Source organism: Otolemur garnettii, unplaced genomic scaffold (assembly GCF_000181295.1).
Source record: "Otolemur garnettii isolate 467f Iridium unplaced genomic scaffold, OtoGar3 scaffold00060, whole genome shotgun sequence".
Classification (NCBI taxonomy): domain Eukaryota; kingdom Metazoa; phylum Chordata; class Mammalia; order Primates; family Galagidae; genus Otolemur; species Otolemur garnettii.
In genome coordinates this window covers 11037105-11050429 of record NW_003852455.1, presented here as the reverse complement: position 1 = coordinate 11050429, position 13325 = coordinate 11037105, and the positions used below count along the sequence as shown (strand labels likewise).

The 13325-nt window shown below is 41.5% G+C and overlaps 1 protein-coding gene across 1 annotated transcript in view; it reads left to right on the top strand.

Moving 5' to 3' along the window:
• Positions 1-7217, top strand: part of SENP2 (SUMO1/sentrin/SMT3 specific peptidase 2) — a 42551-nt gene extending 35334 nt beyond the window's left edge. Inside the window, exons 15-17 of the mRNA XM_003792733.2 lie at positions 2485-2569; positions 4328-4423; positions 5917-7217. Coding sequence (XP_003792781.1) covers positions 2485-2569; positions 4328-4423; positions 5917-5979 — 244 coding nt within the window. The 3' untranslated portion in view covers positions 5980-7217. The remainder of the gene's footprint in view (positions 1-2484; positions 2570-4327; positions 4424-5916) is intronic.
• Positions 7218-13325: the final 6108 nt, after the last annotated feature.

The following is a 13325-nucleotide window of genomic DNA, read 5'->3' as shown; positions in this document are numbered from 1 at the left end:
AAAAAAAAAAAAAAAAAAAAAGCTTTAGCTGGGTATGGTGGTGCATGCCTTAGTCTCAGTTGTTTAGGAGGCTCAAGCAGGAGGATCACTTGAGCCCAGAAGTTTGGGGCTGCAGTGAACTGTGATTATGCCACTGCATCCCAGCATGGGTGACAGAGCAAGACACTGTCTCCAAAAATAACCGTAAAAAACAAACAAAAAGAATTCTGTAATTTGAATTATATTTTGTTGAGATTGACATACTATTCTGAATGTGCTAAAGAAGTGTTGTCTGGGAAGTATTAATCCTCTAAATTCTTAACACCCGCTCATATCTCTGTGCTTTCCGTGATAGGAAGGTTTATCTTAACTGCTTGGGATAAGTTTTCAAAGTATACATGGTTTGTAAGTAACTGTTTCAAATAGTAATTGCTAGAAACTTGTCTTTAAAGCATAGCCTCTTCTTAGCTATGTAAAATAGTGACATGAACTTCACATTGAGGAAGCATATAAGTAAACAAGTAAGTCTCTTTCTTTTCTGATCGTGAGAAGCAAAATCAGGTTTGCACTTTTAATTTTTGTAAGGATAAATGAACTTGGCCAGGTGCGGTGGCTCAGGCCTGTAATCCCAGAACTGTGGAAGGCTAAGATGGAAGATTGCTTGAGCTCAGGAGTTCAAGGCTTGTCTGAGTGAGAAGGAGACCCAGACTCATGAAAAAATGGAAAACCCAGCCGTGTCGTGGCAAGTGCCTGTAATCCCAGCAGCTTCGGAGGTTGAGGCAGCAGGATGCCCACAGCCTGAGTCTGAGATTGTAGTGAGCTATGAGGCCATTGCACTCTGCTCAGGATAGAGGGTGGAACTCTGTCTCAACCAAAAAAACAAACAAATAAAAAAAGGATAAGTGACCTTGTTAAATGAATCTTATGAAGGTTGTCATTAATAACCATACGCAGAGGCATGGTGGCTCACACCTGTAATCACAGCACTCTTGGAGGCCAAGGCAGGTGGATTGCTTGAGCTTAGGAGTTACAGATCAGCCTGAGCAAGCGTGAGACCCAGTCTCTACTAAAAATAGAAGAACTATGGCTCTGCGCCCATGGCTCAGTGGCTAGGGTGCCAGCCACATGCACTGGTCAGGGCCTGCTGAACAACAATGACAACAAAAAACAAAAAAATAGTCAGGTGTTGTGGTGGGCACCTGTAGTCCCACCTATTTGGGAGGCTGAGGCAAGAGAATAGCTCGAGCCCAGGAGTTTGAGGTTGCTGTGAGTTCTGATACCACGGTACTCTACTGAGGGTAACATAGTGAGACTCTGTCTCAAAAGAAAAAAAGAAAGAAAGAAACACTAGCCAGGCGGTGTGATGGGTGTTTGTATTTCCAGATACTCAGGAGGCTGAGGCAAGAGGATCACTTAAGACCAGGAGTTTGAGGTTGCTGTAAGCTACGAGGCCGTGGCACTCTGTCACGGGCAACAGAATGAGACTGTCTCAAAAAAACCCAATAATTAGTTCAGTATTATTTTTAGTATAGAAGATTTTTTTCTTATAGTTATTTCTCTTGAATAAAAAGTATAGAGAAGAAATTTTATTTTTATATTTTTGAGACAGTCTCACTCTGTCACCCTGGGTAGAGGACTTTTGCTCAGGCTGGTCTAGAACTTGTGAGCTTAGGCAGTCCACCCACCTTGGCCTCCCAGAGTGCTAGGATTATAGGTATGAGCCAAGGCACCCAGCTATTTATTTATTTATTTTGAGACAGAGCCTTAAGCTGTCACCCTGGGTAGAGTGCTATGGCATCACAGCTCACAGCATTCTCCAACTCCTGGACTCAAACGATTCTCCTGCTTCAGCCTCCCACTTGGAAGGCTGCCTGCCACAATGCCTGGCTACTTTTTGGTTGCAGCTGTTGTCATTTGGCGGACTCGGGCTGGATTCGACCCCGCCAGCTCAGGTATATGTGGCTAGTGCCTTAGCCGCTTAAGCCACAGGCGCCAAGCCTATTTATTTTTGAGACAGAATCTTAACTTTGTCACCCTCAGTAGAGTGCTATGGCATCCTCATAGCTCCTAGCAACCTCAAACTCTTGGATTCAAGTGACTCTCTTGCCTCAGCTTCCCAGGTAGTTGAGACTATAGGTACCTGCCACATGCCCAACTAGTTTTTCTATCTCTAGTAGAGGTCACCAACCCCTGAGCTCAAGCGTTCTACCCGCTTTGGCTGCCTAGACTGCTAGGATTACAGGTGTGATCTTCTGTACCCAGCCTCTTTCAGTTTTTTTAAAACCAACATGTATAATTTGTGTAAATGGAAAAGAAAACTCAGAATTAAATTAAAAACCCCAAAGCAGTCATGTTCTTAAAGAGCTAATGTATGTGGATTTGAGAATGGCATATCTGTTAAACATCACACAGCCCTTTCTGTATAATGGTTTATCCCTGGGGGGATTCATTAATAATATTACTTGTTGTTTTTGTTTGTTTGTTTGTGTTCATTTGTTTTTTTAGTCAGTATTTACAGGATGAAAGTAAGACCAAAAGAAATATTGATCTGAATCTTTTAGAGTGGACCCACTATAGCATGAAGCCACATGTAAGTGATAATCACCTGTATTTAACATACTTTGCTGCATTTACTAACAGTGTCATATTGTTCAGATCTGGCCCCTTCCCTCTCCTCACTCCCTTCCCTCTCCTCACTCCCTTCCTTAAGCATGCATTCCCTTAAAATACACTTCTTAAGATTGACCTCCTTCTAGATCCTTAGCAATTAATTTACCCAAAATGGTTGCTTAGCTTTTATCTTCTTGATCTAAATGTAAAACTATATATGCCAGCACATTTCTTAAAATACTAATACCCAATACATTCAAGTTAGTTACTTTTCCTGGTTGGTGCTAATGAAAGTTTAAAGTTATTGTCTATAATTTATCTAGGAATTTGTGTTAGGAACTACCCCACTGATGGCTTGTTTTCATACATTCTTTTGCCCCACTTAACCAAATGTGGGAAAACTTCTTAGTTGGAGTCGATCTTTGACCTCCCCCTTTGATATGTGACTTAAAGTAAGCTACATGAATTCAGTTTTAACTCTAGTGTATATTCATTCAACCATCTTCATTTAATTTATAAATTGAATAACCTAAAGGTTAAGCTTTGAAATTTCCTCAGGAGAGCACAGGTATAAGAAGCATGTTAGGATGGTTCTAATAATATAACAAATATTATATGTAACAAAGAAAACAAGTCTTCTTTCTCTGTATATTGAACTCTATAGTTCTGTCTACCCTGAGAGATACTGGCTCATGAGAAAAACGTAAGATGCCTGCATATTTATGGGTGGTATATGTGTTTAAATAATTTTTTCTTTTTTGTAATAATCAGTTGCATTTTTTTTGAAAAAGTACGCTTTTCAGTGATGGTATCCGCTTCATCTATACTACCTTGTGCAACTTACGACTGACGGGCAAAGCATGTAAAGGTCTGGGAAGGTTAGGGCATCTGGGGAAGGCTTGCCTTGTGCGGGTATGGAATTCATCACTTTGACTTAGGCAGCTGCTTACAGCAAGTTTTGTTTCTGTTTCAGGATAGGACTGAGAAATCAAGGCAAGATCTTAATTGGTTAAAGCCTAGCTAGAGGCCTCTTTCTCTACCCATGTTGAAGCTGTGGAGATTCAAAGCAGTAGTTAATATTCTCCTAGCTAGGGGAGAGAAGTGGGATTTCCGATCAAACCTTATATACTTGGCCCTTTTTAAGATTTATAAATGGGCTCAGCATCTGTATCACAGTGGTTAGGGCACTGGCCACAGGTGGCGGGTTTGAAACCTGCCTGGACCAGCTAAACAACAATGACAACTTCAACAGAAAAAATGTCTGGGCGTTGTGTTGGGCACCTGTAGTTCCAGCTACTTGGGAGGCTGAGGCAAGAGACTTGCTTAAGCCCAAGAGTTTGAGGTTGTTGTGAGCTGTGACGCCATGGCACTCTACTGTGGGCGACATAGTGAGACTCTGTCTCAAAAAAAAAAATAAAGATTTATAAATGCTTCTGGAATATTTCTGACTGGCATTCCCGGTAGTGAACCTCCTTTAAATTTGGTTGTTTTGAATGAGAGCTAAGAGATGGAATTCTTCACTTTGCTTTTTTTGTCTTTGGAAAACATTGTCTATGGAGTCATCTACTTGGTTAGGGTTTTTATGCCACATAAAGACTGATTGTGTTTATGTTTGTGTTTGTGTAATGCAGAAATTAATATTTACCTTTATAATATTGTTTTATCTGCAGAGATATTTAGAAAAAGTCCAAGGAGTTTGTATGTGATGATTTACTCTCCCTTCTTTTTGTAATTTTAGGAGATTCCTCAACAGTTGAATGGGAGTGATTGTGGAATGTTTACTTGTAAATATGCAGATTATATCTCTAGGGACAAACCTATCACATTTACTCAGGTGAGTGAAAATCCCTTCTCTTCCACAAAAGCAACGTAAACTTAAAGCCAGCACGTGGCACACATTAAGCTGTCAATAGTGATGGCTTTGCTACTCTTGCTGTAAACGTTGGCCATAGGTTTCTTGACCTGCCAGAATCAGGGTTTGTCGTTTTGTCTGCTCTCAGGTTTATCCTTGTCTTTTGTGACTAATGGGCAATTTGGATGTCTCTTAACTCCATCCTTCACTGGTTCCTGTGTTTTACTGATATTTTTAGCCAAAAAGGAGGTATGCGAATATGATAGCAAGGAAAAGTCAGGCCTTGTGAGGATTGAGGTTGTTGTCTAAGATAGAACTGAATACTGCTTTTCCTTTCTATTCTAGTTACTTGCAATTCTTCATGGCTTATCAGCATTTGAATGAAACTCCAGTATGTTGGGGACTCTTTTAAGAATTTATGTTTACAACAATAGATTTTCAACCTTTTTATAATTGTAAGATAATCCCATTAAAAATAGTTTTCATCAGGGCTGGGGGGTATGATAGCTCATGCCTGTAATCCTAGCACTCTGAGAGGATTGCTTGAGCTCAGGAGTTCAAGACCAGCCTGAGCAAGAGCAAAACCTTATCTCTACTAAAAATAGGAAAAGAACTACTTGAGTGTTGTGGCAGGCATCTGTAGTCCCAGCTACCAGGAACTACCAGGGAGGCTGAGGCAAGAGGATCATTTGAGTCCAGGAGTTTGAGGTTGCTGGGAGCTGTGATTTCACAGCATTCTACCCAGGGTGACAGAGTGAGACTCTGTCTCAAAAAAAATGAAAAGAAATTTGTAAGCATAATTGGGTTTTTTTCTTCATTTAAGTAAAGTTACATTCATGTTTTTCTCATATAAAAGAAGAATATGTTCATTTTAGGATTTTTTTTTTTTTTGAGACAAAGTCTCACTTTGTGCCCCTCAGTAGAATGCTGTGATGTCACAGCTCACAGCATTCTCAAACTCTTGGACTCAAGTCATTCTCTGCCTCCCAGGTAGCTGGGATACAGGCACCTACCACAACGCCCAGCTATTTTTTTTTGTTTTAGCAGGCTCTGGCTGGGTTTGAACCCACCAGCCCTGGTGCTTGTGGCCAGCACCCTACCCACTGAGCTATGGGCACTGCCCATTTTAGGATGTTTTGAAAGTATATATAAATAGAAAAGCTACCTGTTGTGCTGTCACTTGGGTATTTCCATTTTTGGTACATGTTTTATTATGAAGTTGTGCTGTTCTGCAAGAAGCTGTTGTAATCCACATCCTGCTGTGCTTTTCCATAACATGTAAAAATGCTTGCTGTATAAATCATGTAATTATATGCCTCTTTTTTAATGTTTTCTTAACTATGTGCCATGATGTTAAGTTTTCAACACATAAAAGGAGATGGAGATCCTTCTTTATTTATATGATTACACCTGAAGGTTGCATTGCTGGGGACATTCATGTGTAATGCGTGTGTTGTTTATGGGATTCTTTGCAGCACCAGATGCCTCTCTTCCGGAAGAAAATGGTGTGGGAAATCCTTCATCAGCAGTTGCTGTGAGAATGCCCCGTCTGGTCCCTCTAGCTGCTGGTGGTTCTTTCATGGACGTTTCCATATACCTCATGCATTGTGGGTTAAAAAGTCCCTGCATCACTTCTGTTCTCTCACAGGTACTGAGCTGTCAAGTGCATGAGAGCCTCTCCTTGCACCCTCGTCCTGACTTAGGGTGCAGAGGGCTGCTTGCAACCCTGTTTGTAAGGCTGTGCCTGCTCAGAGCCCTGGACTAGTCAACCCACACAAGAACAAACGCTAATTATTATTATTATTTTTTTTTAAGATTTTCTTCCCTATGAATGTGGGAAATGCAGGATTTATTCTGTGAATTGTTTTTTTCTGTGTGTTTGTTCATTGTATTCATTCACTCATTTGCAGATATAATGGGCAGTGGCCATTTACCACTGGCTCTCTTACAGTTAGCTCTAAATTACTTGTTTGAATTATTTATTTCTGAAAGGAATGTTAATTAAACTGCCACTCCCTGCTGAAGATCAGGAGGGAAATCACTGGGGGCAGAAGAAAGTATTAATTAACATCTCTAACGTTGGAGTAGTTACTGCCAACTTGAAGCTGAAGGGTTTGAGGCGTGAAAATGCCCGAGGAATGAAACGCTGCCATACAGGGCTCTGGTTGCCTTTCGGAGGATTGCTGACACTAGGCATTGGCACAGTGTCATGGAAAAGTGGAACTGTGCACAAGGAACTCTGGCTATCCAAGCGTCTTCACAAGAGCGACGTGGTCATCTTAATGAGACTTCCCTTTCTGGAAAGGAGGTGACTTGGCTTACTCTTGAAACTGGATTCGAAGTAACTATAAACCCTAAATCTTCATTTGCATCCCAGATGTGGTTGAGTATAAACCTCAGAATTGTAAGGGCTGGCCTGAGCTGTTTATTTGAAAAGATACTATTCAATTTAAAGCTATTTTTCCTCAAAGTTTTTTTCCTATATATTAAGCCAAAATTAAAAATTAAGTTTTGTACTCATTAAGACTTCCCACACTCCACCCCATTGAAATTTGTGGAAGAAAATTTAGTACTTGGCTCTGAGGTTGCCAGTTATATAGTAATCTATTTTGCATATAAAAATTTGTATTTTAACTCTTTTGTTCATTAAAAACCTTACAGATGTGGTTACGCATTTTTAATTTCAGAAAGTTTAGAGTTGGTCAGAACATATTTTGCAAGATCTAGTGCCTAGTGTTGCTTTTCTGATGTAATAAAAGGTTGTCTGGCAGAACCTGAAAAGTATATGCTGAAATGATTTCTGACCCTTTTCCCTACTTAGACCTCTCAAATTTGTTCTGGTACATGAAAGCAAGAGGTAAAACTGGAAAACCTGGGCATGTGTTAGCTAGGAATCTACATGTTTGCTTTTCGGAGGGCCCATGCTTTTTGGAGGGCTGCAGAGGCATAGAGGTTGTCCCTAGAGCAGCCACGTTCCCCTGAAACTTGGAGAAGTCATGGTATAGGACTTGGGGCCTGTGAAGGGGATTGAAATTGTTGGGCCTTGCTATGGCCAGACCAGAGGCTATGGGATTAGGTGATCATTAAACTAGGGCTAGTTGTGCTAAATCTCCCTCAAACTTAGTCTGCACAGAGAACGCTTCCTGCAGCCCCTGTCCTTTCCCCGGGGCTCCTGGGGCTGTGCCAATCAGAGTGTTGGGATCCAGCAACTGGCATAGCCAAAAAGGGCCACAGGTTCACTGGGTTAGCATTTTACTCAACACCTAGTGTCCACTGGCTGTCACTGTGCCTCATCTGAGAGTTTAGTACCTTAGTTAATATTTATTTCATGTTAGATAAATGCAAGTCTGTAGAAATGGAAGTCTGTATTCTGCCTAAGTGAATGATGGTAGGAGTTAATGTAGTATTTGAGGCTTTTTAAATTTTTTCTTGAGACAAAAATCTTGCTCTGTTGCCTGGGCTAGAATGCAGTGGTGTCATAGCTCACTGCAACCTGGAATTCCTGGGCTCAAGGATCCTTCCACCTCAGCCTTTTGAGTACCTGGAACTAAAGGTGTGTGCCACTGTGCCTGGCTAATTTTTCTATTTTTTGTAGAGACCGGGTCTTGCTATATTGCACAGGCTGGGCAAGGGGCTTCTTAAGAGCAGCTTTCGCTGTGCTTTCCATCAAGGTTTACTCTTGAGGGTAGCCCTTATTAACTTTCCAGGACATAGTGAAATTAGGACGAGCAGAGCATTAAGCTAGAGCAGGGGTCCTCAAACTTTTTAAACAGGGGGCCAGTTCACTGTCCCTCAGACCGTTGGAGGGCCAGACTGTGGGCCCCGGGATGAGTCGGCTACTAAGCAGGACAGTCAGCGGTGGCAAAATACATGTTCTTTTATTTATTTTTACCCGGCGGGCTGGATAAATGTTCTAGGTGGGCCACAGTTTGAGGACACCTGAGCTAGAGCATGGCCTTCTGCTTGACCCTGAGTTCCTCAATTTAACGTAAGATACTCCAGGCCATGTATTCCTAGGCACTGACGTATCTTTCTTGGTGCAAAGAAACTTGTTGGTAATATAATTTTGCATCCAAACAGTTTATAAAAGATGGGTTCAGGTGGAAAAAAAAAAAAAACCTATGGATTTTATCCATAGCAAATTATCAACATTAAAGCCATTGATTATTATTTTTTCTTTTTAATGGCAGAAGTTTGGGGATCTGAAAAAAGGCAACCCATTATTCTTTTTAGTAGGTCTCTCTTAAAATTGATAAAGATGTTGGTACCAATTATTTTTCTCCTGCTTAACCTTGTACCAGAGCTGGATGGGAGTGGAAGGGAAATAGACTTGGGGCATGTGGAAGATGTTCTTGGGAGCCCCAAATTCTACCTCAGTGACTTAAGGCTGTTACAACCTCTGATCTTTTTCTCTTCTAAAACCTAAGCACAACTTGGGGGACACCATGTCACATGGTAGCCATCTGCCTGCACCGTGAGGAATTTGCCTGGTGCTGGGACCAAGGTGTGGGGAGAATGTGTCCTTAGAAAAGTAGTGGGCCTCAGATAGGAATAAATAAGCAATATAGAGAAAGTTCAGTTTGTGATGACCTTGTACTGTAGTTAAGCTGCATTGTTTAAAGTGGCTTTTGTGAACTTACTGGGAACCTAAGCTCTCTATAATAGTTTGAGAAAAACTCCAAGTACCTGATACTCAAACAAATTCATGGTATTTAACTCATTTGTAAGTTGGGGATCTAGCTAGCTGTATTGCTTTGATAATTTTTCCTTTTAATTTACCCAGTATATACCTAAAGAAGAAGTTTGAATATATTGGAATAGGTGTTCATTTTATCTATTTACCAATAAATTTATCTCTTTAATTTAGTGGCTTTAATTTTTTTTATTACAAGTCATAATAATGTTAAGTTGCAACCAGTGTGCATGCAAGCACATACACACACACAAATATGTTATGTAATTGTGTATGAATACCGAGGTTTCACAAAATGAAGCACTTAACTGTACCATACTCAGATGCTTTTATTTCAGGTTTTTTGCTTTTCTTTTCTCTTTCTTTTTTCTTTTTTTTTGAGACAGTCTCACTCTGTCATCATTGGTAGTAGAGTGCTGTGGCATCATAGTTCACAGCAACCTCAAACTCTTAGGCTCAAGTGATCTTCTTGCCTCAGCCTCCCAAGTAGCTGATGCCTGGCTAATTTTTCTGTTCTTAGTAAAGACAGGTCTCACACTTGCTCAGGCTGGTCTTGAACTCCTAAGCTCAAGCAAACCACCTGCCTGGGCCTACTTGGGAGGCTGAGGCAGGAGGATTGATTAAACCCAAGTGTTTGAGGTTGCTGTAAACTATGATGCCATGGCACTCTACCCAGGGTAACAGGATGATACTCTGTCTCAAAAAATAAAAAAAAAAGAGACACTGGGTTTTGCTGTGTTGCCAAAGCTGGTCTGGAACTCTAGCTGGAACTTGGTTGTTGTTTCAGTTACTTAAAAAATGTGGGGTGCGACCACCAAGTTGATTTTTCTGCCCAGCTATGGATAAATGTACACAGTTAGAAAAATGCTAATTTAAATGACCTGATAGCAAGATGTAAATGATATTTAAAACCTTAGAGCTTCACATACACACGCACACACACACGCGCACACACACACACACAAAAATTGATAAATGGGTGGCTATTTTGAGGTGACTCCATCTAAATTTAGGAAAACAGGCCAGAAGCTTTTAGATCCTTTTTTTTTTTTTGAGACAGAGCCTCAAGCTGTCCCACTGGGTAGAGTGCTGTGGCATCATGGCTCACAGCAACCTCCAACTCCTGGGCTCAAGTGAGTCTCCTGCCTCAGCCTCCCGAGTAGCTGGGACCACAGGTGTCTGCCACAACGCCTGGCTATTTTTTTGGTTACAGCTGCTGTTGTTTGGTGGGCCCGGGCTGGATTTGAACCCGCCACCTTAGGTGTATGTGGCTGATGCCTCAGCCACTTGAGCCACAGGTGCCGAGCCAAGGAATCATGTCTTAGCCTAGCATTAATCTTGGACATTGAGCCCTTTCCTGTGAGACTCTTGTGGAATCTGTTGTGCGGAGTGCACTTAGGAAAGTGGCAGGGAGAACAGCAGAGTTCTTGGATGCGAGTGCACGGGGAAGCCTTGCCACCCCCTGTCTTCCTTCAGGGCATATGGTGACCATAAAGTCTGTGGTCCCACAGCACAACTTTATCCCCTCTTTTGTGTGTTTGTATGTGTGTATATTTTAGGGACCATGGCTTCCTCTTTATTAAATGCTTTGTGTTTAATAAAATACCACGCAGGTCTTATATTTTTAAAAATTATATCAGTAATAGGTGTTTATAGTAGAAAACTAAAATAATACTGATGAAAGGTAAAGAACAGAAATTCTACAAATTGGCTATCCAGAGTTAATACCTCTTAATATATATATCTTTTTTTTTGAGACAGAGCCTCAAGCTGTCACCTTGGGTAGAGAACCGTGGCATCACAGCTCACCGCAACCTCCAACTCCTGGGCTCAAGCGATTCTCCTGCCTCCACCTCCCAAGTAGCTGGGACTACAGGCACCCGCCACAACGCCCAGCTATTTTTTGGTTGCAGCTGTAATTGTTGTTTGGCGGGTCCGGGCTGGATTCGAACCTGCCAGCTCAGGTGTACGTGGCTGGCGCCTTAGCTGGTTGAGCCATAGGTGCCGAGCCCATACCTCTTAATATTAACGTATATGTCCTGGCCTTCCCTCAGCCCTTCCTGGAGGTATGCAGGCTTGTGTCAATATGAAATATGAAATCAGGGCTGTGCCTGTGGCTCAGTGAGTAGGGTGCTGGCCCCATATACCAAGGGTGGCAGGTTCGTTTGAACCCAGCTTCAGCCAAACCACAACAACAAAAAACAACAAATAGCCTGGCATTGTGGCGGGTGCCTGTAGTCCCAGCTACTCGGGAGGCTGAAGCCAGAGAATCACCAAGCCCAATAGTTGGAGGTTGCTGTGAGCTATGACACAATAGCACTCTACTGAGGGCGACAAAATGAGACTTTGTCTCTAAGAAAAAGAAATATATGAAATCATATTTAATAATACGGTTATATAACCCCTTTCTACTTAATTTCTCTTAAATGTATTTTTTCCTGTCAGTAAATACCTATTATCTTTTCAGTTGCACACAACATTCCTACATATGATTAGAACTAGAATCTAATCCAGTATTGTTAGACATACCATTTTGCATGATGTTTGGGTTATTAGATAAATTCTTAGAATTAGTGTTAAAAGTGATACGATTTAAAAAAAAAAAAAGACCCAGAAAAGGAAAAAAATCATCCATTGGTATTTTGACTATTATTTGTTCCAGAATGGAAAGTTCCAGAAATAACTCGTAAGTTTTACATTGTGCATGCTACATTCTGAGTATCGTGATGAAATCTCTCAGTGTCCTGCTTTGTCCTGGGTAAGACAGGAATCCTCCCTTTGTTCAGCATATCCACATGGTACCTGCTACTTGCTCATTCCCGTGCAGTTTCAGGCCTCCCCTAGAGGTCTTGAACATACCCCAAGCAGAGGGAGGGACTCCTATACAATGAACCTTTATGTACTCATCACCACCTTTCAGCAGTTTTTAAAATGTGGCTAATCTTGATTTGCCTTTTTTCATGAGGGGCAGTCCTGTCCTGTCTGGAGTATTTTAATGCAAAACCCAAATCATGTCATTCTAACAAAGTATTTCAGAATGCCCCTGTAATAGCAAAAAAAAAATGTGTAATTTTCACATCTAACAAAGTAAGAAATTGCTAATATCATCTAATGCCCAGTTCATATTCAAATTTTCCTGATCATTTAAAAATAGTTCAAAGTCACAGGCTGCAGAATGTTTTGGTCAAGGATAGAACACATACGATAGTGGTCTCATAAGATATTAATACCCTATTTTGGCTGGGCACCTGTGTGGCTAAGGCGCCAGCCACATACACCTAAGGTGGAAGGTTCGAATCCAACCCAGACCCGCCAAACAACAGTGACAGCTGCAACCAAAAAAAAGAAAATAGCCAGGTATTGGGGCGGGCACCTGTGATCCCAGCTACTTGGGGAGGTGGAGGCAGGAGACTCGCTTGAGCCCAGGAGTTGAAGGGCAACGGCACTCTACCCAGGGGTACAGCTTGAGGCTCTGTCTCAAAAAAAAAATATATATATATATATTGATAACCTATTTTCACTGTACTTTTCTATGTTTAGATAATTGTCTACAGTACAGGTGTGCAGCCCGGAGCAATAAACTATAGCATATCCTAAGTGTTCAGTAGGCTATGACAGCAGTCCCCAACCTTTTTGACATGAGGGACTGGTTTCATGGAACACAGTTTTTCCATAGACTGAGAGTGGAGAGGAGATAGTATGGGGATGATTCAAGTGCATTATGTTTATTGAGCATTTATTTCTATTGTTATTACATTGTAATGTATAATGTGATAATCATACAATTCACCATAATGCAGAATCCGGGGATCTCTGCAGCTTGTGTTCTGGGGAGTGCTGGGAGGCAGTGACACCTGAAGTGTGTTGCTTCTATCAGCCTGCTCCATAATCTCATTGTGGTTGCTGTCGCTGCAGAAAACCCTGCTTCACAGAGCTAGGATGTTGGACAAGGAAGCAGGCTTGTCAAGTGCTTTCATGCAGTCTCTGGATACTCTGCCTTGACTGTAATCTGGAATGTAATCCGGAATGTATGGAGATAAGAAGTTGTCTCAAAGTACTTTTAAGGCCGCTGTCATTTGCGATCTCAAACAGTTGATGTAGCACAGGCAAAGTCAGTTCACCTGGCTTCTTCACAGATGGGTTGCAGATCCATGCCTTCCCAGGTCCGGGTCTTTGTGGCTGGGAAGTAAC